Source organism: Esox lucius, chromosome 6 (genome assembly GCF_011004845.1).
Source record: "Esox lucius isolate fEsoLuc1 chromosome 6, fEsoLuc1.pri, whole genome shotgun sequence".
Taxonomy (NCBI): Eukaryota; Metazoa; Chordata; class Actinopteri; order Esociformes; family Esocidae; genus Esox; species Esox lucius.
The window spans coordinates 27,869,016-27,895,076 of record NC_047574.1 but is presented as its reverse complement, the minus strand read 5'-3'; the positions used below and the strand labels follow the sequence as shown (position 1 = coordinate 27,895,076).

Sequence of the window (26,061 nt, the reverse complement as noted above, 5' to 3'; positions counted from 1 at the left end):
AAAGGTCTGTAGAATTTATTACAATCCTAGCAGTTTAAACAAAAAGCAGCAATTACACAAATATATACAGGTCTGCGTTCTCTTTAAAACTCTGTGACAAGTCCTCCCGGGGGGGTCCAGTTTCAGCCCGGCCCCGCCTTCCCAAGTCCCAGCCACGCTGCTTCAGTGCAGCACTATTCAGTGACATTTCACGAGGTTGGGGTGGGGGCATGGCTTTCCCACGTGAGTTCCACGTGAAAACGAAGATCAAAGGTCAAGTGAATGTGCTTACAGGGGATGTGTGGGGAGACTAGTGCCACCTGGAGGATAAGACTCACCTAGTACCAGGCATACAACCCTAAACACCGGCAGTTCAGCACAAACCAGCGAGTTCCTACAGGCCAGCTCAAACTAAGCAATCGCCAGTTCTTTAATCCGCTCACGTGTCACGTTTTTGTCAATTTAACCCACGGGCGGTCCTGACAGCTGCCGGGTAGTTTTGATAAGACTTCAGATCAGGAGAATGAGCGCTGGACTGGACTGGTCTGTGGGGATACTCCACTGTAGATGCAGTCTTTACGACAGAGAACCAGGCTTCTTCTGTCCGGGTGGGGGACAATGTTAATGTGGTTAAGCTTTGTGAGTTTTAATGTGGGGAGATTAGCATACCACGGGGCTGTGTTCGTAGTGGCACTGGGAAGCCAGTTGGGGTGTCGGGTGGGGATGTTTCCTGGCTGGGCGCTGGGCTAGTGGAGCGAGTGCATGAAGCTGTCCAGGTTGTACTCCGTATCATATTGCTGCTGGTCCCACAGGTCGCCGAGATCATCCAGAACGTTCTTTATAGACGCTTTACTTCCAGACGACGATGACGACTCGCCCTGATCCACCTTCCCGTCCTAGGGAAAGAGAAGCAGATAGGGACGGAGGAGGACAGCAAGCAGAAAATGAGACTTTATGACCAAAAATATATATGTGAGTGTGTGTGAGTACACCTTAGTGAGTGCTACGGACCTTGTCCAGGGTAAAGAGGTTGAGGAGCTGGTCAGTGCCCATGCTCTGAAGGCTGGCATTCTCCTGGCTGATGACAGTGTTGGCGATGCTCATCTTGAACTTCTGCAGGCCCATGATCTTCTCCTCCAGGGTGCCCCGCGTGATCAGTCGATAAACGTTCACCACGCGTTTCTGCAAGGAAACCAGACAGACCATTTAGAACTGTGTCATGTGACCTTCCACCTAGGCCGCCAACACGTTAAGCTTTTGGATGTGCCATTGATGCCCTCTTTTCCGACAACTAAGGGACCAGGGCAGGCTTTCATAGCTCAGCACTGAGCGGAAGGTTGTGTGCTATAGTGGAGAAGTGGTACCTGTCCGATTCGGTGGGCACGGTCCATGGCCTGAAGGTCTCTCATTGGGTTCCAGTCATGTTCCACAAACACCACGGTGTCGGCGCCAGTCAAGTTCAGACCCAGGCCCCCCACATGAGTGGTCAGGAGCAGAACGTCTATGGATGGGTCGTTGTTAAACCTGAGGGAGAGCGTAAGAGTTACACTTCATCTTGAGAGACCTGATTTCCATCTGTACATGCACTATAGGTAGTACTAATAACTTTTAATAAGCAACAGCTAACAGGTTACGGTCAGGTTTCGAATTCGGGTTAGGATAAGGTATAGCAGATTATTTTTATATAATTGTAGGTAGACTTCTGGGATTCTCCATATAAAGCGATTTCAAAAAAAGAACCACAAGAACCAATAGGACAGTATTCCAGCCAACAGAAACCAATGACATGTTGGCGCGGCCACAATTCTTGGCCCTCCTCACCTGGAGACGATGGAGTGACGCAGGCCAGCCTGCACGCTGCCGTCCAGTCGCAGGTAGGTGACCGTGGGCATCTGGGGTTTCAGCAGGTCATGCTCCACAATGTCCAGCATGCTCTTCAGCTGACAGAAGATCAGAACTCGGTGCTGGGCCACCACCGCCTCGGTGCCCTCAGCAGAGCCCCCGCCCCCCAGGCCACAGTCCAGCAGCAACTGGAGAATAACACAAAGCAGTTGGTATTACAACATACTCTGGTGTTGAGTTGTGCGTTTTTAGGCAAAAGACCAGTCAGAGTCTTTCCCCACTATAGTCACAAGACCTGCCCCTTCTGAAGAAGTGGAGTTTGGGTACAACGCTTGGTAATGCCGGAGACGGGACATGCACCATATGAGACTGGAAAAGTATAGTGTGTCACAGCAATCTAGTGGGTACTGGTACTTCTCTGTCCGGTGGATTGAACCAGGGGTTACAGGTGTACCTGTTTCAGGGCTGACAGTTTGGGGGAGTGCTGGATGTCTCGAAGGCTGGAGTGTTGTGCGGCCAGCTGCTCTGTGATGCGCTTGTACTCTGGGTGCTGGGGAAGCAGGACCAGCCCGGGGTGGTTACACAGCTTCCTTAAGTACTGCAGAGCCTGGCAAGGCAGACAGAGGAGTCGTTATTAAGGTTTATCCAATTCATTACTATTTGAAGATTTGTTACAGGATAAATCACAACATAATGAGAAATAATATGTTGTTATCTTCCAGTTATGCTCTTCTCAGTGCAGGTCATGTTCACCTAGTGTGTGTGTGTGTGTGTGTGTGTGTGTGTGTGTGTAATACCTGGAACACATGGCCTGTGGCCTTCAGCTTGGGCTTTTCCTCCTCCTCGGTGGAGGCGGTGGAAATTGTGTCCTCCACGCTGACCTTAGCCCGTGACTTAGCAAAATCTTCATAGAGCTGAACCTGCAGATGGACAAGGAGAGGGTGCATTATATGTTTTGTCGCAGCAGCATACAAGTTTGTTTCCCAGGGGACTAGGAAGTGGAATGGTAATACTAATGCTGTTCTCAGCATGTGAAAAGGCCATACACCAAACCATCACAGGCCTTTCCCCATTAGCAGAGATTCCCAGGTTCAAAAAACATTTTAAATTTAAGCACTAGTTCTCCTAACATTCATCAAACAACCAACCACCAAAGAAAATTCCCAAATATTCTTATGTTTCCAAGTAAACAAGCTAAAAGTATTCAGCGAACATTTGTGTAACCACCAGCAGAACTACATTGTTTGTTTTCCTCAACCTCCCGACCCAAAAAATTATTTCCACAGAACCAAGTTCGTCTAGCCAAGCATCTACACGGTTTTCAAAGAGTGTTGAAGGGGGTTGTCTGTAGCATACCTGCAGAGGGCTTAGGTTGCAGTAGTAATCCTGGATGATCTTTGGGGGGAGATCCTGCAGAACATCCTTCTTCATCCTCCTCAGGAGGAAAGGCAGGACCTGGCGATGCAGTGCCTCCATAGCCAACACACCTGGTGAGGGGAAACGGCCACCACAAGACAAACAACGTTAGCCAGAGAGTCCGTTATCATGGCAAGTTAGAAACGTGACCCCATGTTCCAAACGCTCAACGTGGTCTGTTTACTCACCAGCCTCCTGCTCACGTGATGAGCTCTTGGCATCCCGGCTGGCTAAGATGGGCTTTCCGTAACGGGCGGCAAACTGACGCTCCGTGCCCAGGAAGCCAGGCATGAGGAAGTCAAAGAGCGACCACAGCTCCAGAACGTTATTCTGAGGAGAAGTGAAAGACAGGGAGCGAGACAACAGACAGGCAAGAGATTTATTAAGGCTGACGGAAGTGCTGAGTCTTGGAAGTCTGAACGCTCGGGCTAAACTCGTCAAAAAAATTAATTCCACATCAGCAGATTGGACAATGAGCATTCACGAAATCTAATCCACATCATCATTAATGTCACACGCCTCACATAATGCCTTTCTTCGATTTCATCCACTAATACCTCAATCAATGGAAAGCCATTATGTCCACAATGGGTAATGGAATCTTTAGGCCAGTACAGAAATGAATTAGGCAACACTAATCTGATGCTGTGAGCACAGAAACAGCTCAACATGGACTAACCTAACAGATAAGTACCAAAACAAACACTAACGCAGGTGCTTTTTCACACAATGACGGGACTGCCCTCACCTGGATAGGAGTTCCTGATAGGATAATACGGAAATTCGCAGCCAACTGCTTGATGGCTTTGGAGAGCTTGGTCTTCCCATTCTTGATCACATGACCTTCGTCCAGGATACAGTAATTGAATTTTATATTCCTGACAATGTAAAACAAAATTAGGCTTACCCACCAATGGAAAATGTAGGATTAAAATGCATTTAAATTAAAAGTAAAATACTACCTAAAAAAGTCAATGTCGTTCCGTACAACATCGTAAGAGGCTACTACTAAGTTATGCTTTTTCACTAGATGCTGTAACCTGCAACAGAACAAAATGATTTCAAAGATTTTATCAGTGTAACTGAACAGACATTACGACATGATCTCCTACACAACCTCTAATGGGAAATTGTGGCCCAGCATTTGTCCAGGTCTTACCGGGCTCTCTCCGTGGGGGGTCCGGTGTAGTGCAGGGGGTTCAGGTAGTCCTTGGTGCAGAACTTGCCCACCTCGTCGACCCAGTGACCCGTGAGGGTGGGGGGACACACCACCAGAGAAGGCATGGGGCTGCAGTCTGCAGCCTTGGTTCTGGCGTACTCCTGGGCCCTGTGCGTTACGTTACAACACCATTACCATGACAAATCCTAAATGACCAACAATGAGCTGACGGCGCGGAGTTGAAAGTCAAACTACAGCCTGCCATCTACAGCAATGCCCGGGTTGGGTTTTTTTGGCGCGTCAGCCGAACACGTTTTAACGATGAAGCAATGGGTGACATGGCACTTCGGTCCATTTATGCGGCGCAAGTGCAAAAAAATTGGGTTGGCCTTGGAGCGCGGCCAGAATGAGCCTTCATGCGGCAAAGTACCTGAGGTAGTGGTCACCTGCCAGGATGCAGATGGACTGCAAGGTCTTCCCCAGGCCCATGTCGTCACACAGGATGCCGTGCAGCTTGTACTTGTTCAGGAAGGACAGCCAGTTCACTCCATCCTGGGGGGAGATAGTCCCACAAAGTGGTTCATTTTAATAATCACATTTGGCAAGTTTCAGCTGGAATATGAACAGGACACTTGACGTACAGATGACTCAAAATGCTTACAAGCTGTTTCTCTTGCCACAGTGCAACAATAGAAAGAGATTATTAAGATTATCAATATTGTCTTTAAGGTTTTGATTAAAGGCCGTGTGAAAATGAAAAATAAAAGGTGAACATGGTAAAGTGAGAAAGTACAGTATATTTTATATAGAAGTGTGGACATGCTTGTTTTATATTTATTATACTGTTTTAAGGCCTTAAAATGGACGGTGAGAGTCACAGGGAGATTAAAAGGAGACATGGTGGTGCAGGGTAGACATGGGATTTTTAACCCTGGTCTCTGGGGACCGTATATGCATGGAGCCTTGTGTTACAACCGGACCATGGCTCCATAGTATGAAATCCTAACAGTCAACATTCATGAATATTTAAAAGGGTGTCTGGTGGCAGCAGTTATGAAGTGGTTGGGGTGTGGGTGTGTGTGTGTGTGTTTATACATTGAATAATTTGGAAATAAAAGCTGACCCTATTGGTATGAGATCCATGCATCAATGCAGACCACACATGTCCAACACAAAGTGGGTAGACAGTGCTTGGGAGGGGCATGTGTGGTCTTTCATATGAGAAAAAGGTACCCTCACTGGCTGATGTGGAAGCAACCCTGCCCATTCTTCTGCACCAACCAATCAAATATCACACCGACTTAGTAACTGCTGAAGAACTTAATATCAGGAGGCAGCAGTTAGCCTAGCAGGTATAGCATCTGACTTGTAACTGAAAAGTTGCCAGATATCCTTGCCAATCCTGAGCTGGCAGGGTGAAACATTGGTCATTTTGTCCCGGAACACAGCATACCTAAAATGGTTCAGTCACTATGGAGATGGTCTGCTGAAAGTGTAAAATTCAATCTTCTCAACTATAAACCACATCTTGTGGATGGAACAAAAACACACACAATGCACAGAGCGAATGACCACACGGCACAAGCGTCAAACTACAAAAATCACTTTGCGTCGCTCAGCCGGAACTCATTGGTGGATCATCGTTATTGATTTAGCACCTCAACCAAATTGAAGCCACACAAGACCCTGAAAGTCAGTGAGTATTCTGCACCATCCCAGCTTGCTTGGGGTACAGGGGAGCGGAGAACCTGACGGCTTCGCTGTCAGCCTCGGGTGGACCAGCAGAGGTTTTATCCCATTACTCTGCAAGGTTCCATTAGTGGAAAAGGATGTCAGGCTCAGTGGGATACCAGCTGCCAAGCACGGTGCACAGCCCATCTATTCCACAACCTTTACATTCGTTCTGTCCAAAAGCCATTTGTCAGCAGCCGCAGCCCACCTCCCTGCAGCATTTAAAAAAAGAAAAAGCCTATTTGTGGATACTGGCATTAAACCACCAGACCGAAGTCGAAGTGAATAAGCACCGGCAGAATTATTCAACTAGTTGGAGACGGAGGCTTATCGTTCGTCTTTTGGTCCTGGAGCATTGATGACTGAAAGACAACAGACACACACGTTTCTGAAGAGCTACTGTCTTGTAGCGTTACACACATCCTAATCTAGGCCAATAGCTGAACCGCTGTACTTTCCTAATCCATCTCTTTTTTCCATTAATTTTTCCTCCCAATTTTGAAATTTGAAACTCAATTATTGCCTAGCCTCCACAGCAAGTGTGGGAGAGTGGAACAACATTTCCAACAAAGCACATCATGCAGGCCTTCTGCTTTTTAAACCTTCAACCTGGATGTGTTGAGCTAAAAACGAGCTGAGGAGAACACATTCCCTCGCCAACAACCACAATTGTGGTTACTGGTGCCTGTGAGCTCAATGAGTCACTAGGGATGCAGGAGACGGGATTTAGTGTCTGACACCACCACCCCACCACACAACAAAAGACACCAACCAGTCACAGCTTTGTTTGTAGTGACATCTTAACATTGTAAAAAAAGATATCTAAACATTAAAGAACCATAGTCTTAGTGATGGGGAACAATATGGAAAGTTAGACCTTGATGTTTGTCTCCCATGATGTTGTATTCACACCAAAACGGAGGGGATTTTAATGGTAAAAGAGAAAGGACCGATAGGGTACACAAATTGTAATGCTCACAATCCATTCTAAAGAGAGAATGGATGTTTTACAGCATGGATTAGAAGAGATGGTGGCCATTACCACTAAATGAGAGACAGTGTGCCGCAAAATTGTACATTATGATAGAGCCACTGATCTAAGCTACTAGATGTTCCGGGAACCCATAAAAATTCTCATTTATTTAAATGCCAAATCACTCTTTATATACATTGGTTATTGCAATTAAGTTAAATGGATATTCAGAGAGGGTTACACAGCAGGCTAATTTCAACTGCCTATGGTGCTACAGATTTCAGATAACAGTCTAAGATGCCAACACCAGCCTTAAATACACTGCTTAAAAAAATTAAGGGAACACTTAAAAATCACACATCCGGTCTCGATGATGGAAATACATTAAAGATCAAAATCTTTAATGTACATTGTTTAATTCATTGAGAACAAAGTGACTTAATTGTCAATGGAAACCAAAATCACCAACCGAGGGCTGGATTCAAACTCACACCAAAAATCTAAGTAAACAATTGAAATCACAGGCTGTTCCAACTTGCATGAATTTCATCAACTAATAATGTAACTCAGTGTGTATGGCCCCACATGCCTGTATGCACTCTCCACAACATCTGGGCATGCTCCTGACGAGACGGACAGATGGTGTCCTAGGGGGTCTCCTCCCAGACCTGGATCAGGGCATCAGTGAGCTCCTGGTTAGTCTGTGGTGCTACTTGGCGGCATCGGATGCCCCAATACATAACGTCCCAGAGGTTCTCAATTGGATTCAGGTCTGGGGAACGTGAGGGCCAGTCAATGGCATCAATGCCTTTGGCATCCAGGAACTGCCCACCAAGGTTATTATAGTTTAGCATTTTTTATTAGTTTTTATTTTTATTTCGTTTTGACTTTTTGTTTTCAAATTCAGTTTAATTTTAATTAATTTTTAATGAATGGGTTCGCTAGTTAATTTTTTGGAAATGCTTAGTTTTTATTAGTTTTAGTATTTTTTTGTAATATGGGCTATTTGTCAGGTGCAAGATTCCAAAAGGTCAGAAAAAGTATTGTGTAATAACTCAACAAAAAAAAAAAAAAACTGTTGTTTAGGGGCAAAGGGTTATGATATGTATAGCATTAGTTTTGTTATGACCTTTGCCAAGAGCATAAATTGATAGAACTCAAAATGCAGATGAAGTTTTTAGCCATCTGATCGCCATTTAGTAGCGTTGTTGTGAAAAAAGTTAAAGTAATTCCTTCGTTAATAATGTTACACAGAACTTTATTATATTAAATATGGTTTACGCCTTCACAAAATATACACATTTAACACCCTAGAGGCCTACCAAATTCACACCACATGGAAATTCCTTTAACGTTACCTCTTACAAAATCCACACGCCGTACCAAAAATCTAACGTTACACATCTTCTAAACAGAATTCACACTCTATACAAATACCACAGCTGTGCAATTTTCACACCCTATTCTAAATGTATACAATAGCCTTCTGCCTACTCATCTGGATTGAAGCAGCAAACATTCAGTGTAAAAGTAAAAATGACATTTAATATTTGAATCCCAGCTTATAGGGTTTTGACATCGACAACCCAAGTGCATTTTACCTCAAACTTGCGACTAGTTAACTTTCTAAAGAAGGCGCAATCGCTTCTCGGGTAGACATTAACACACTGACAAAATTATATTCAGAATTTAAAATATTTTTATACCATTTTTTAATGTGTGATTGTGTAAAGGTGTTCACGAGATACCAACCTTACGCAAACTTGCTTCAACTTGCTTTTTTCGGTCGTTTTCGTTAAATATTATAACCTTGCTGCCCACACACTCTGGCCACATGAGGCCGGGCATTGTCCTGCACCAGGAGGAACCCAGGGCCCACTGCACCAGCATGAGGTCTGACAGTGGGTCTGAGGATTTCATCCCGGTATCTAACAGCAGTCAGGGTACCGTTGGTTAGCACATGGACCCTCCAGACCATCACCAAACGGCTAACGCTGGATGATATTACAGGCATCATTATGTCTCCAGACGCTCACATCTGTCACGTGCTCAGTGTGAACCTGCTCTCATCTGTGACGAGAACAGGGCACCCATGGCAGACCTGCCAATTCTATTGTTCTCTGCCAATGCCAGTCGTGCAGCACGGTGCTGGGCTGTGAGCACTAGTGGACGTTGGGCTCTCATGCCAGCCTCATGGAGTCTGTTTCTGACAGTTAGATTTTATAGGGCTCTGGCAATGCTCTTCCTGTTTAATTGACCTGGTGTTATACAGTTATTACACGTTCCCTTTTTTTTTTTGAGCAGTGTATCATCATCATCATCATCATCATCATCATCATCATCATCATCATCATCATCATCATCATACCTGCTGATACTTGCGGAGCTCAGCTTTGATAGGAACAGGGATCTTGTAGTTGTCCAGCTTCCTGCCGTCCAGCAGCTGTTCTAAGAAGTGGCGCTCTCTGGCCTTCTGGCGAATCAGATCATCCGACATGGTTGGAGGGTCCGGGATACCCGCCTGAAGACAAAATTATGTAAATCTCACTGGACACAAAAACAAATTAAGGTTTAATTTGATGGCCTGGATCAACAGACTTGTTAAAAGGGACAAGAAAATAACCAAGCACAATACAAAGGGTCAGCAAACAGTGACAAATAGATGATGATCAAACAAACATTAGGGGTAAAAGACTAATACGGTTTTCAGCTGTATTGGAGGTTATCCTGCTGACATTGAGCTGTCTGGATGTTCTGTTTGACTCATTACTCCCACCAAACCCCAAATGAACTGACAACACCAACCAACTGGCTGAGACGTCAAAGTCGCCATCAATCAAAAACATTCAACTACATTAAAGAGAACTGAAACATTTACCCTTAAACGACCATGCCAAAATAAAAATCCCCACTTCCCAAAATAAGGGAGATACTGCTCTCTACTGCGTAAAACACAAATAACATGATGGCGCAGAAGCAAGTAACACTGCTGATGGCTTGTATAAAACTACACTGCAGTCTGACTGAACAGAATTACAGGATTCGGTCCAAAAAAAGAAATCCACTGCCAAACAACTACTTGCCAAAAAATAAAAGTCTCTGTGCTAGTTCATTTATATTGATGTTTCTGTGGTATTGCAGATGGGAAGCTCCAGTTGGAGAGGGTATGTATTAATTTGCCGGATTCCGTGGAAAACCACTCACCTCCAGCGGCAGTAAGCGGATGAGGGTGGCGAAGCACTGCGTGGCCATGAAGCGGACGCTGTCGCTGGGGTCGCTCATCCGACCGAGCACAGGCACAACCAGCAGCACGATGTACGGCACGATGTCCACGTCCAGTTGTTCGATCACGCCTGGGGGGGTCAAAGGGTCAAGGACGACAAACCAGAGCCCCTGGGTGTATTCATTTGCCGGATTCCGTGGAAAACCATTTCGCAACAGAACCCTTGTAAAAAGTGGAACCGAATAAAACAGGGAGAGACCCGCCTACCTCCCACCCAGAATTTATCCTATTAAAATTTCTGGAGCCGCTGAGTAGTGTAGAATTTTCCTATAGCACATAAACCATATTTGGTCCATCAGTGTACACAGGATACAAGCCATGGCCTCCATAGCCCCCTCTTGCTTGGTGCTGTCCCCGATGCACCCCAGCCAGGGCAGCACACGCTCCAGGAACAGGTGCATGGTCTCCATGGTAGCAATCTTACTGAGCACGCCCACGCAGCGGGCCGCCATGTGACGCACGGCCGTATAGGGGTGCTGCAGACACGTGAACAGGGAGGCTAGTCGGTCCAACAGCTGGAAAGCAGAGGGAGAAATGACACCGGGATGATTTCAACATGAAGAACGATTACATTTGTGCCATTACATGAACGGGATTTGACTCGCATGCATGGCAACAATATTATAGTTGTATGATTGTCATATTAAAATCATCTGTAAGGGGCCTTGGTTGAGTTCACAAATGCATATGACATACACAAAATGCTAATATTGGTCTCTAGACTTTACAATTAAACTGTGTGGGGGTGGGGGGCTTTTGAGGTCTATGTTCCCCTGTTGTTTGCGGTGGTGGTGTTTGGCAGGTGGGTTTTCTGAGAGCGCTTCATGTGGTCCTACCAGAGGTTTGAGCTCAGGGGCCATGGCCCCAGCAATGACCTCCAGCACCTGCAGAGAGTTGACCAGCTCCTGAGCTACAGCGTCCCCCCTCTCCAACTGGAGCTTCCCATCTGCAATACCACAGAAACATCAACATTTCTCTAATAACAAATACACGAGCGATAGGAATAAGCCAGTCTAAAAGTGGACAGTGAGTTTTGAAATATTTTCCTGTACTGAACATGACCCATGTGATCAAATGCAGTGTTTACCGATGCTTTGATTGTCTCCGACCACAGCCCTCAGGGGTCCCACCACAGACTCCCACAGGTAGGGCAGCGACACAGTCAGCTCTTGGCCAAAGTGCCTGGCAACCGTCATCAGGCAGAACTCAGCCCCTCTTCTCTGGACGAGGCATGGCTTTTTATTCTGAAAGAGTCCGGACATCCGTTGTAATCAAGAACAGTCATCACACGGTTAAATGTTTTGGGGTAACGGTTCCCTTCTTGCCAGGCACCCACCTCATCGCTATCTACAGTAATGGTGCTACCAGGGGGAAGTTCAGCGGTGGGGGTCTTGGGAGTTTTGGGGGCAGGGCCCCTCTTGCTAGTGATGGCGAATGCTGCCCTCTGGTGGCGGTACAGAGTGATGATGCCCTTGGTCTTGTTGACCATGTGGTGCATGCATTCTTTCTCCGATACGCCGGCTAGGTTTGGGAGAGAGGGGGAGAGTCAGTGAAAAAAACAAATCCCAGGGCTACAAGTTGATTAGTTTCACTGTGGTAGGTCCTGAACAGCTAGAGCCAGGTTGAAAACTAACCTTTAGAAGTCTCCTGAGTTGGCGATATGGGGCTGGAAGAGGAGGGCGTGAGCAGGGGGTCCACGCAGACCGACGTGCAGAGGTTCTTGACGATCTTGGAGTTGGGACATGGCTGCCTGCTGGCGCACTGCTGCAGCAGCTTGGCGATGAAGGAGGCGGCGTAGCCCTGGACAAGGGTGTTCTCCTCCCGCTTGGCTGCCTCCATCAGCGGACGTACCACCGGGTTCAGCTTGTCTGGCAGTGCCTGCGGGACCGGAGAAAAACAAACATTGTCTTCAGTCCGTTTACTGCCTAAGGAACACTTTCATTTTCCACATAAATGGAATACAAATTGTCACTTTGATATGCACTGTACACTGTACACTGCCCTTCCTACCTGTAGGTTGACCACGGCGCAGGCGGTGAACATGTGGACGCGCAAGTGCAGCTGTTGCCACTCCACGCTGGTCTCAGCCACCGTCGACTGGGCCTGCTGCCGCTTGCTGTCCAGTGGCTGAAACGGCTTAGACTTCATGTTCAGACCTGTAGTGGACTCTGCGAAGACGGTGGTCACCTGTAGATGAAAGGGAAGCAGAGAAGGGACAGCCATTATGGTCATGTTGTACAACGGGGAAAGGTTTGGGGAATGATTTTTTAAGTTTGCCGGCTCGGGAATGTGAGCAAGCAACCTTTTGGTTACATGTCAGATGCACTAACTCCTAGACTACCTGCAGCCAATCGGGTTGCCTCAAGAGGTGGAGACTAAATTGACAAATGCAGGAGAAAATGCTATACAATTCAGATTTAATGTTCAACATAAAAAGAAAAAATAGATTTCAGAGGGCTAACTCACCCCCGGGAGAACAATAAATATTGCAGTATATACATTAAGTCAATTCTCAAGTCTACATTTATTCTGCATCTACAATCAATGAAGTCTGTTCCAATGTGGTGAATCTTAAGCAGACACTTAGTATAATCAGCAACCCTTAGGAATGGTTGGATTTGACACCTAACTACACTGTCAATATTAGCATTTCTTTCTCTATGGTCTCCTCACACCACCGAGACAGTGGTAGGCAGACAAGACTTCTCACAATGATTTGAGGTCTTTGCTCAATGAAAGCATAACCCAATTCTTTTCAAATATCAAAACTTTAAAATGGAGATGGAAGGTGGCCAGAGGTTAGGGAAGCAGACTTGTAGCTGAAGGGTCTACGGTTTGATTCCCAGAACAGGCACTAAACAAGTGGGGAGAGATCTGGCAAAGCAGAAACACTGTAGTTTGTTTCTCACAAAACCGACAGATTAAAACCCAGATCCTGGCTGCCACTATATTGGAAGTGACTGGCTCCTCACCAGTTCGTTAGCCTGGTCGATGGTGAACACATTGCAATTGAGGCGGTCGCACACATCAATATGAGCGTCGGCCAGCAGGGCGATGAGCTGCTTGCACTCGTTCTGCATGCGCGTGAAGGGAATGGCAATCTCGTCGTAGTACAGCTGCTCTGATAGGATAGCCAAAAGGCGAGGCTGGACCATGGCCGACACCACCCGACACTCCTGAAGAAAACCGAAGGATTGTTTTGATGTGAGCCAAAACTTAAACAAAATGACACGGTACGTCAGCCATGCATATTGGCTTAGTCTGAAACGCTCAAACGTAAGCACTAACTGCAAGTCTGTCTGGGTAAGACCAACAAACTATAAAACTATATTTTTTTTAATGCAGTTGGCTTTGAAGATAAATCCTGATCGCATTGTGGTGATCAACCACACTTGAAACCAAATCTTCTTGAACAGAAACAAAGAGTACCTTCTGCAGCGCAGCCCACTCACAAAGAACCAGGGCCACAGCGATACGCTGCAGGGCAGACTTGGAATTGAGGTGAAAAAGCAGCAGCTGGCCCAGAGACTCAGCCGGCCGGATGTCCTGGGACAACGAGTTGAGTTGCGGGTCGCAAATACAACGACACAGGGCCCCCAACAGTCTGCCGGGGAGAAAGACAGAAGTTAATTACTTACTGGGAAAGTGTCATGGTCAGTGATATAAATGGTTGCCAATTTTTGTTAATCTTTATTTTAATTAGTCTATTGAAACTCTAGTCGTTGGACAAGACTATTTGAATGTTAGTGGTAGCCAAAATTGTCACGGAAAAAGGAAATGTTCGTAATTGCTTTTTAGAAAGTAATGGGCCCTTCATTAAAATGAGTTTCCCCAGTATAATGCTGATTTTGCACTTCTGGAGAAGCCTATAGGTCCCTCAGAATACAAACCATCGTCTTGTTTCCACCTTTGTGGTTTTTCTTAATCCTTCAAGGGACGGAAATTAGATGAACAGAAACCGAGAGACGAACCTGGCGGCCATGAGTCGAGCCCGTGTCACCACATAGTCCCTCGTCACAGGGTCCTCAGTCACGGTTTCAGCCCCTGCGATGTACTCCTGAACGGTCTCCTTCACCGGCACCGCCGCTCCCTGGCGAGGCTTGCCCCCAACCTTCTCCTGTCAAAGCACACATCAGAACCCCAGACTGGATCAGACCACAACTCGTACCACCTACTCTACCCAATAAGAAAGTCATTTCAGTGCCATTTATTTCCCCGCATAGGGCAGTAGACCAGATCGCTGACGACATATCATAGGATCACTGTGTCATGTTGTTATAAACCTTTGGAATACAGTCTGTGCCGACTGAGTAATGATCCTGTCACCTTGCAGCGAGCCTTGACTTCCAGCAGCATGTTAATGTCGATGGGAATGTGAGAGGCCTGCATCATCAGACAGAGCCAGGCACCCATCCAGGGACAGCTGGCAGCCACAACGTACTGCTGGGGGGCTTGGCGCAGGAGTTCGGCCCACACCTAGAAGACGACACACCTAGTAACAACACCAGCCACGACATGTGAGAGGCCAGGGGTGCCTGCCTGTCTGTGGGTGTCACACAAACCTTTTGGATGAGGTCCAGGATCTCCTGATTGCTCTCTAGGATGCAGGACTGGAAGATGTGGCGGAGCATGTCTTGCAGGACCTGGTTGAGCCATAAGGCACAGCTCTGCATCGACAGAACATAGTTATGAAGCCATTCGAACATAAAAGCGACATTCACACATGCGTTAGCGTTAACCACATGACGATACGTGGGGACTCTGTGACACCTCCACCCAGCCCATCGACGGACGAGGTGGACGCGTGGCTGCTTACACCAGCAAAACCCCCGCAGGCCTTCAGACAGACATTGCACATTGTGGTACATTTAAGCGGTGGGACCGCTCAAGTCTCCCACCTGGTCAGCTTTGGACAGCAGGGTGAAGAGAGTTTCCAGCGCCGCCCGTCTGACGGACGATATGGTGTGTCGGAGGAAGGGCCAGACCCGAGGGACAAGGACTGTCAGAGACTGCTGCATGCTGCGGGGAAGAAACGAGTGTCAATCGTCTGTAACGTCACTATGACAACAGGGACTGAAATGACAACAATGTATCTAAAAACCGTGGGAACGCCACTGAGCCATAAAATGAACACTTGACTTCGCGAGATAAGCCCTTTATGTTACAGCTGTACCACCCTCAGACACTTTGGAAACAACCAGATTCATCCGGCTTTCAGGAACGGAGCCTTATATTTTCACCCTGTCCCCCCCCCCCCCCCCCCCCCCTCTCCAATTTAATGACATCCATTTTGTGATTAAGACCCCAAGCAGAATCAAGAGTTATTTGGTAGCGTTAGCGGAACACCGTAAAACAAGTCACTAACCTGCACTGGCGAACCTGAGGATAGGTGAGCAGGGAGGACAGGAGGGTCATGATGCTGTTGGTGGACGATGTCAGGTCATCCAGCTCCAGGAGTGCGTCCCACAGGGAGTTCACTATGAATGGGACCTGAACATTGCAGAGAAAACCCAGCTGTCAGGATCTTTCAAAAGAGACTGCTGTGGTTAGAGCAATCATGCACAAAAAAGATGCATCTAATTAAGCCACTGTAGAGTATTTTCAATTTTGAAGCCAGTTTAATCAATAATTTGTCTTTAATGTTATGAAAACTGAACACCTCGTGCCATAAAGTAGTGTAACTACATGCCAATGGTTTATCGAAGCTCAGGCCATTGGATAAATGGCAGTTAAACTTGCATAGCCGGTTGGTGCACACTCATCTTCATCATCTTTTCCATGTCACATGTAATGAATTAATTTGTTTTATATCATGTAGCAAGCATTGGACAAATATTGGTGGCCCATTGCTTTCTTTGTGTGAATTAACTAAAGGCTAAAGAGCAAGTTGTCATTAACGTCCATGAATTCCTTATCATCTCCACAGACAAAAAGACCGGCTCCTTACTAAAACGATATTAGCAATGTGACAATAGCCTATGGAATAGGGGCTTTAGAATACATTCGACTGAATGAGAGATTAAAGTTGAAGTGAGTGAGGATCTACAGTCTGACCTCATTGGGGAGAAGCTGCACCAAGCCATCCACCACTGGGATCAGGGCTGCAGCCGCCACTGCTCTGACATCATCATCCAAATCCTGCAGACCCTCTGTGATGGCAGGCAGCACCCGAGGAAGCAGAGCAGAGATCAGGTCCTGAGAGAAAAAGAATAAAGATTAGCAAAAAAAAGATTTAGAGAGAGAGAAACGTCCAAGACAATGAACATGAAAAATGTGTTATCGAATGAGGTCTGCTATGGTATTTAAATGCAAAGGACAAAAACTGAAAACAAAAAAAATATTACGAGTTGAAGCAGGTCTATAGATGTAAATCATTGTTTTAGTGCCTTAACCCTGACGACACACCAAGCACGGAGGCAGGCAGAAGTATGTTTCTACTGATACCTGTCTGACAGCCAAGGCGTACTTGATACCCAGAAGACCCCCGTGGCGGACCTCCCACTGGTCCTCAATCAGCAGCTTCAGCAGGATGTCTACAGTCATGGTGACGCCGCTCTCAGTCATGTGACGTAGGGCCACACCCAGTGTTTGGGCACAGGTCTCTCTAACCGGAGCCACCACCTAAAGAGAAAAGAGACTGTTAGAGCGAAGCCTGACTCATAACCCAGAGGGATTAAATAATGAATTCAAATTCCAAATTAAACCATCCCGCTGAACAGCCAGATTGGGTGGCATGTTACGATCGACTCGCCTCGTCGGACACGAAATCTCCGAAACGATCCAGGGCAAAGACACAAAGCAGCCGGATGACCACATCCTCCAGCCACTCCTGGTGCTGCCGAGCCATCTGGGGAAGGGTCAAAAGGTCATGGGTCATCTTCTTGGGTCAAACCAATTAGATGTAAACTGAAATAACGATGCTGGGGGAAATAGAGGGTTAGTTGGACCGTACCTGTTCTGTGGTGAATCCCATCAATTTCCCTCCTCCAGCCCCTTGGGACTTCAGGATCTCCCGGAGGCCTGTGCCTGCACCGTGCCGTATCTGGACACACAAACGCCATCAGGACAAGGTTATAATCGTTAACGAAAACGAACGAAAAAACTAAAACTAGGTGGGAAAAAAAATTGTCGTTAACTGAAATAAAAATAAAAACGAGGCATTACAAAAACGATAACTAACTAAAACTGGAGTGTGGTTGACAAAACTAACTAAAATAAAATTAGAGTAAATGTTCTTAGTTTTCATCTTTGTCAATGTCTTTCCTTTTTTAACGCTATTTAAAACACGCAGAGCTCAGCTGTGTTTCCTTTCCCTGCTCTCCCTCCGTCTCTCTGTCACACACACACACACACACACACACCCCTCCCCTCCGTGCACACCGCGTCTCCATGAGAACGAGTGTTCAACGTTGAAGCAAGTTTGCGAAAGGTTGGTATCTCGTGAACACCTTTACACAATCACACATTAAAAAGTAGTATACAAATATTTTTAATTCTGAATATAATTTTTTCAGTGCGTTAATGTCTACCCGAGAAGCGTTTGCACCTTCTTTAGAAAGTTAACTAGTCGCAAGTTTGAGGTAAAATGCACTTGGGTTGTCGATGTCAAAACACTATAAGCTGGGATTCAAATATTAAATAATGTCATTTTTACTTTTACACTGAATGTTTGCTGCTTCCATCCAGATGAGTAGGCAGAAGGCTATTGTATGAATTTAGAATAGGATGTGAAAAATTGCACAGCTGTGGTATTTGCGGTTCATCATGTATGTCTTCTTTAGTCTGTTGGCTATTTAGTTTTTTTTCTTGGCACTCGTCACTTCCACATTCTGCATTTATTGCGGAGTGTAGACGGTTTACATATTTGTGCCCATATGTACACTTTATGTACTGGTTTTATTGTTGAATAAATATTTTCTAAAATTGTATGATGTTTTTGTTGAGTTATTATTACACAATACTTTTTCTGACCTTTTTGAATCTTGCCCCTGACAAATAGCCCATATTACAAAAAGACTAAAACTAACACTAAAACTAATAAAAACTAAACTAAAACTAAGCATTTTCAAAAAATAAAAACTAAACTAGCAAACCCACTTTAAAAACTAATTAAAACTAAACTGAATTTGAAAACAAAGTCAAAACGAAATAAAAATAAAAACTAATAAAAATGCAAAACTATAATAACCTTGCATCAGGACAATGGAATCAGGCTTTAACACAAGCAGCCCAAAAAATAATCACACACACACCAATTGGTGAGGTTTGATCTGACGTGACCGATCTCATGGCATTGCCATTGGTCAAGTCACTCAATGGATCATTTTAGTGGGAATCTAGACTCCATTTGTTGCCTGTTATGCAGTTTACATTAATCTGTATAGGAAAATTGCATATTGGAAACCACTATTACTTGCACAGATCCTCTAGGAATGTTTAATATGAATGCATTACCTCCCATGAGGGGTTAAAGAGGTCATTGCAGAGCTCATCGCAGAAGCTCTCCAAAGGCCACTCCTGGGTCTAGATGAAAAGCACAAAATCAGAACATCAAGATTAGGACAAAGATGCTGATTTTATAACCCAGTGAAACCCATCTTGGTTTTCATACACCTAGTTAATTCCAAATGGTTAATATTGTATTCTTTACAGGAATTTTATGCTCGAAATCCCCTTTCTTACATCCTCTAAGAGGCTGGAGTTGTCCAGAATGTTATCGATTAAGACTTTATGCTCCGTTGCCGGTTGGTCAATGACTACATTCGTCGTTTTCCTGCGCTTCTCCTCAGGTTCTCCCTCAACACTGTCATTACTGCAGGAAAAAGAATATTGATCAGATTCCACCCAACAAACAACGGCTTGCGTCATATATTATACAACTAAAGACAGCAACACTTGAGAAGTGTTTTTAGTAAAGACAGTCTCAAGGTTTCAGAACCATCTTGTTCCATTTGGTTCCTAATGAACCCAAAGCTTCAGAGGAAACGCAACATGCCTTCTCTCGTTGGGATCCATGTCCCTGGATCGTTGCTTGGCCACCAGCTTGGCCATCCTCTTAGCTTTGTTCTTCTGTCGGTTGCTCATGCCCGGCCGAAACTCAGAGTCGATTATCTCAGCCGCTTGCATGGGCTGATAAAAGGAGAGTTTTAATTGAATGTGGGAACAGTTAGAATAAACAACTGGTAACTTTTAGACAAACAAATACATACGTCTTAATTTGGGGTAATGTTAAACAATGTGTTTGAGGAATCCCAGGTGGAATTAAGTGAGAAAAAAAGTAACAAATCCAGGAATAATCATTTGAACATTTCTGGATTGTGCAATGTTAGATGAAGGTTAATCATTTATCTGAATAAAGCAAAACTTTTATTCCATCAGTTAAATCTACAAAGAAACAAACATAAAATACTTTGGTAATGGCGAAACAATGTGTTGACACCCGTACCAGCCTGATAAGACATGGGGTAGACCAGAATCAATATAACCATTTAGGTTTTGCAGGTTTCTTTATTGCCTTTAAGATCCCCCACTTCAGAACCCTCTCTCCAATGAACTCTAGGAGGCATTGGGGAAACAAGAATGTAGGAAGCAATTAACTAGCCAATGTTAAACCAGTCTGTCCCATTATGTCATCGGCAGAATGCTGAAGATGTTCTTGCATCTTGTCAATAAGGTGCTCCACTTTGAAAAACAAAGTAATTTTTTGTAAAAAATCTTTTTACATTTTCAACATTTTTCATTAGGAAAAATAAGTGTTTTCCTCAAAAGCAAAACATTAGAAACACAGGATCCTACTCAAGTTCTAATTATGTCACAGTTCACACCCGTATGGGAGGGAAACCCAATTGCAAAACAAATGTTTCTTCAACTTACACTTGAAGCACGCAACAGCGGGCGCCTGGGCAAGATAAAATAACCTATTCTATGGTCATCCAGCTAGTCAGTGACTGGACAAGTTAGTCTCCTCTGCCAAGCCCCACACTGGTCTAGTTTGTTTTGTATGGTCTGCTGACCCAGGTGGCCGGAGGTACCACATTTCAGATCATCCCATTCGTGTGTGGAAACAAATCTGCACACAACTGGGCAGCAAGAACTGCAAAACAAACTCACGTCTTCCACTGTTTTGACCACGTTAAATGATAGTAGCCTGCACCTGCTGCCTGGGCCGAGATTGGTAGCGAGAAAACACTTTGAAATGGAACAGGGAGGGATAACCAGGATGTAATCAACAACAACAAAATATAAGGTTGTTGCATTGCCTATTGAGCAAGACCTAACTGTCAATCTTCATAGGATGCTGCACAAAGTTTAGTGACATAATTACAGTCGTCAATGTCACCATACAGAACTAGCTTAGATGAGGATGGGTGGAAATTGAGGCGAAGTCATTGATTTACCGCATTGTTGCGGGAGCTGGAGCAGGGTCCAGAGCTCTTCCCTCCGTGGTCCTGGGTCTTGGGGCCACTGGCTGGGCAGGTGTACTGGGCGTCCAGGTCGTCATCATTGAACAGCTCCATGGTGTCCATGCCGATGGCAGCGCCCATGTCCAGACCCAGCTTCCTTTGCAGCAGCTTCCTCTGGCGGGCCAGGCGCTCCTTAGGATCCACCTCACCTGGCAGAGAAGGGCAAGGATATGAGCAATGGGGCTTGCTTCTAAGACTCACATTTATGTAGAGGGAATACAGAGACACCGACAGCTGGCTTCACAAACACAAATCCCCAAATACTGGACTAAAACAAATAAAGTCAGACAAAATGGAGACAAACCATCCATAAGTTTAGAAATAAGGAAGTCGCAGGAAGGTAGTGACAGCTAGGGAAGTTCACCACAGAAGGGCTGACTGAGGTCAGGTAAGCTATATTTATACAGGCTATAACACCAAATACCAGTTACTCTGGCATAATATAGCAAAGCGCTAAAACCTTATGTGTCCCAGAACACCTTGACCTGGTTAAATGCAACCACAGTAGGTGGATGACTACAGGAGGCTGGGCGAACAAACTGCCAAGATAAAATGTAAATAACGTGACGTTGAAACTAAGGACAAAAAGGTTAGAGTGGTTTTCATTTCAAATTGTATTCAAAGTCATCACTTGGATCATCGCATCGTCATGGAAAAACCAAAACCAAGACCAGAAGAACACCACAGCAAAAAGTTATTTCATAAAGAGCATTTTGATTTGGGACTCAGGGTGGCTCTGAAATGTGGTCGGTGAAACCAAGAAGCAAGCAATGCAAAAAAGGGAAGGCTGAAATTTCAGAATGCAGATGATGCAACACTTGAACTAGATTCTGACACCATAATGCGGGAATCAACCACAATTTTTTGTCTTACGAGAATGGTCGGGGGGCTGGAACAATATCAAATTATTTAGACTCCAAATTGAATGAAGAGTCGTTTTAAAAAGATCAGTCGTTGTCCAAATGCACAAAAAGCTTTTCTGAAATGGTCGACACGTGTTCAGATTCCTATTAATATAATATATTTGCCAAAATAACCCATCAGCACGACAGGTATGGCATTTCAACAAGCAGATTAAAAGAACCGGAAAATAATACAGGGGGACCTTGTGCATTTTGGACACAAGTCTCATGTTTTGAGGTAGCATACATGAGCTAGATTAGGGCCTAATAACTTCATTTAAAATTCACTTTCAGTTGATTTCCTGGTGTCTAGTCTCAAATGTCTGAGAACTTGCACAATCAAGCTATATAGTATTAAAAACCATTATGTTGAAGCCAAGCAGGCTGACACATTTTTACCAATTGAGCTACACGGGACCTCAAAATAACATCAGGAATGGAGTGAATGGTATTCAGCACATGTAAACAACATTTTTGATACTGTTTCATTTATACCGCTCCAGCCATTACTGAGCCCTTCTCCCCCAATTAAGGTGCCACCAGACGCCTGTGAACTAGAAAATTACAGACAATAACCAACCCACTATAAGTCTCGCATTACAGAGCACAGGTGTTCATAGTAGAGGGAAAAAGTTGCTGTTTACCGGACTTGTCATCCTGTACTTCAAACTCCACGCCAGCGGAACCCAGCAGAGAAGCGCCGTGTTTGAGCAGGCGGGAGATGTCAAAATTCTGAAAACTCAAACGGTCACAGGAGGAGTCCTCTGGGGAGAAGTCTGCACAACACTCTGAGAAAGAAATGAAGCATTCCCACACCAACCTTTAATGCAATCAATCATTGAAAAGTTATGAGTTTTGAATGCTGACTAAACCATGAATGAGGTTACAGAACTCTCAAACCATTAAATGATGTTGATTTTCAATTTATTACTCATTATGTACTCTAAACACAACAGAGCCAGAAGTCAGAGATGAGTCTACAGTTTTCTTGAAAGTGGACTCCAGTTCTCATAAAAGAATACATTTAATGTGTTCTAAAGTTACTCCTTACACCGATTCATGGTAGCGAAAAGAAAAACCCTGAGGCCATTTTACAGGTTTCACAAAGGTTATTTAAATGCTAATCTTGGTGGTAATGGAAAGTTAAGGCCTTATTGGGTCCTTGCTGGCAGGAGTGTAGGGCTGGAAATACAGTACATTGTCAAGCCTTCAGAATGTGTTTGAAAAAAAAGAAAAAGCAGCCACCCAATATTCTCTTAATATACATACAGATTATCTGAATAGTTTAATTAAACATTTCAGTTGTCATTACAAATGATCATAAGATTTTATTATTAAATAAATGCAAATTCTAAGCTAGTTGTCAGTCACAATTGTGAAACCAAATGGGATATTTTTTTTATATACCCTCAAAAACACTGTACTTCAAAAAGTTGTCTTGATAAATCACTGATCAGAACTGGCATGCAAATGTGGAAACATCCAGATTACCATCCCCTTGGCAAAAAGTTGCCAAAGTTGATATTATCCATGTAAAACAGTTACACAATCTACTACAGCAACATGAAAGACCAATAAAACTACAGCCTACCTATTAATTTCATTAATTATTGTCATGTAGGAATTTGAGTTGCTACAGACGGTCAAAAAAATTATAATTCTGTAACGTCACACTGCCTTCTATATTATGGGATGAAAACATAAGGAATTCATTAGGATACCTGGGAGGAAAGGGCACCCAGTCGGTCATCCTAAGGTAATAGATGGTGTAAAATGCAGTTTCATTCTGTATCTTTTAATTTTCTATCCCCGGGGGCTGACTTCGTGTGGGAGCTTGTACTTATGCATACACGTGGAGTCCTTTCATGAGGAATTGCATGAACTGTGGATACATGTCTCCACATCAGCTTATTTTCACTGACAGGATTGTACTCGGTGCATACACGTATAGTGCTTTAAATACTGATGCACCATCGTATCCCTAGAATTACAAACAGGGAGCTGGTTGTGATAAACACAGCAGATTGCAATAGACTGTTTGTTCACCTTCTTTGTGCTTGGGTGACGGGTTCCACTCTGGGATATTGTTTACAATGGCCTCCACTGCCTGACCCGCAGCAATGCGCGTATCCCAGTTGGGACTTCGCAGGTACGTCAACACCTGTAAGATGAGCGGGAAAAACAGAAGACTTAACATCTCATTCAAATGCCTGTCAAGTCAGTTGGTGGTAATGTAAGCGCCAATCCAGGGGAAACTTTGTATAACAATCCTCTCATGCCCCAAGGGAAACAAAGACAATTGACTATTAAGCGGTCTATGAAATTTTTTTCCCCACCACCTTTGATTTCGCAAATCTGGACGAGCGCGTAAAGTATTTGCCAGCAACCCCAAGAGAGGTCTGGATAAGTGACAACTGTGTGGATTCATCATACATCACACCAAAACAGAAGCAAACATTTTACGTCGGACAAGTTCAAATACTGGCTTCAGCCTTTCCTTCCTTCTAGGGCCAAATGAACACAACACTGGCTTAGATAAGGACCTGACTGCCAGCAGACTTACCTTCGACAAAAGGTTGTTGAGCTCATGTGGGTGGAGTTTTACCACATCGCCCAGCTGCTGGGCGGCAGCCTTCCTTGTAACTGGAGTAGTTCCAGTGTCAAGCAGGATGAACAGGCGATCAAGCCTAGAGCACAAGCATGAGAAGGGAAAAAAAATGAAGATAAAAATAATAAAGACGGTGCATTGATCTGCCGTGGAGGCCTGAGAAGAGACTGACGGTGCATCGTTTGGATTTCCTTTATTTCCAAATGTAACCAAATGACATGACCAAGTATGAGCAAATGCAAATGTTGTTGACTAACATAACTGGGATTTTTAACATTTATGTACTGAAATTAAATTGAGGTCTAACGTTCAATAATAACTCAGGTTTGGAGATGGTGTACATTCCACTAAAAACACTACAAGTCCTACCCACAAAATGTATATTTGAGATAAAAATGGCACTCTGTGAACACACTGTCCAAATGTTATTGGCATGACAGAAGTACTGAATACATTTTAACAAAAAATAAAGCAGAGGTCCATTTAAAGGCAAATAGTGTGTTGTGAGGCACAGTGCCTATCACAAACTGGATAAAACAAACCCAGCATCACCTCTAGATAACATTAATACAGTCCTGGTCAAACATATTTCTGTTCAATTTTAATGAAAAAGTTGATTTGTTCTTCATTGTAAAATAAAAATATATTAAGAGGCTGACTGTCGACAGGTAGTTGTATACAGGGAGCTTTAAGGAATCTGAGGCCAGGTTCATATGTAGCCTATAAATAGGGGGATGGATTAAGACGACTATCCTTACCTGTAGGCTTCAAAATAGCCATCCTCTTGCGACCACGACTAGTACAGATCTATCTTGCCATATGCGCTTAACATGAGACAATTGTCCATGTTACTTTGTAAACTAGCTTAAACATAGCCATAGGAAACGAGGTAAACCAGCCATATGAATTCGTTTGGTTGGCTTATTAACAAAATACATCTCAAGATGAACCATGATAGCAATCACATACTGTAATCTGTTATAATACAAGCTGATTGCACATCATTACTATTTACGGTTAGCCAAATATGGTCTCGATAACATTGCTAACTAGTACTGCAGACCAGCCAGAGCTAGCCACTGCAGCTGGCGAGCAAGTTAGTTGGAAAACACATGCCTAGAACTCAAACGTGGATGACCCGGTATCGTGAACGACCACACGAGCCATTGTATTAGCTATACAGCTAGCTTGCCATCATCACCACAATGCCATTTGCCTGTCTAGCTAGCTAACTAGCTAGAAGGCTAGCAAGTAAATCTTGATAAGGAATAGTAAACTAAGGAATCTCACCTTGATACGGCCATGACGATAAACCCAATGTGTAAATATGCTCTTTCCTGATCCTCATTCAACAGGATCGACCATTTATTTAAACGTATCCTCTTTAATTGACGCTAATCCAATGCGCTAACGTTAGCGAACTAGCCTAGCAAAAGAGGCCCTGGTGCGTCTTCTCTCACACAGCTCACCACCTGAAACCAGTCGAAATGAAGCAATCAAATCATGGCTTCAAAGTAGGTCCCTCTTGTCTCTTCAATAACTTCTTTCTAGGAAAAGTGCCATATGCTAAACTTGTACCACCTTAAACCATGTATTAACCTTCAGAACTACTCCCAGATAAGTACTTTAATCTTATAAGATTTAAAGAGTAATTTTGTTGTTCGCCTAAGGGAACCCAGGAGGCTGATTTTATATGAGGAGCCAT

General features: G+C 44.4%; 1 protein-coding gene across 1 annotated transcript; it reads right to left on the bottom strand.

Annotated features, from left to right (window-relative positions):
• btaf1 (BTAF1 RNA polymerase II, B-TFIID transcription factor-associated) lies at positions 1-26,061 on the bottom strand. The gene is made up of 39 exons (XM_010896995.3): positions 25,647-26,061; positions 24,312-24,435; positions 23,795-23,909; positions 22,393-22,536; positions 20,781-20,995; positions 19,379-19,512; positions 19,066-19,195; positions 18,838-18,906; positions 17,336-17,425; positions 17,135-17,230; positions 16,828-17,004; positions 16,438-16,578; positions 15,749-15,873; positions 15,282-15,402; positions 14,946-15,050; positions 14,710-14,859; positions 14,355-14,500; positions 13,813-13,987; positions 13,356-13,559; positions 12,394-12,570; positions 12,018-12,261; positions 11,720-11,904; positions 11,471-11,627; positions 11,220-11,329; positions 10,697-10,898; positions 10,305-10,453; positions 9,469-9,621; positions 4,827-4,948; positions 4,397-4,564; positions 4,200-4,277; positions 3,986-4,115; positions 3,426-3,567; positions 3,178-3,308; positions 2,619-2,741; positions 2,276-2,428; positions 1,801-2,009; positions 1,344-1,503; positions 991-1,161; positions 1-875 (listed from the first exon to the last, which is right to left on the bottom strand). The coding sequence occupies exons 1-39, from the start codon at positions 25,658-25,660 to the stop codon at positions 726-728; spliced, it is 5,589 nt and encodes a 1,862-aa protein (XP_010895297.2). The 5' UTR covers positions 25,661-26,061; the 3' UTR covers positions 1-725.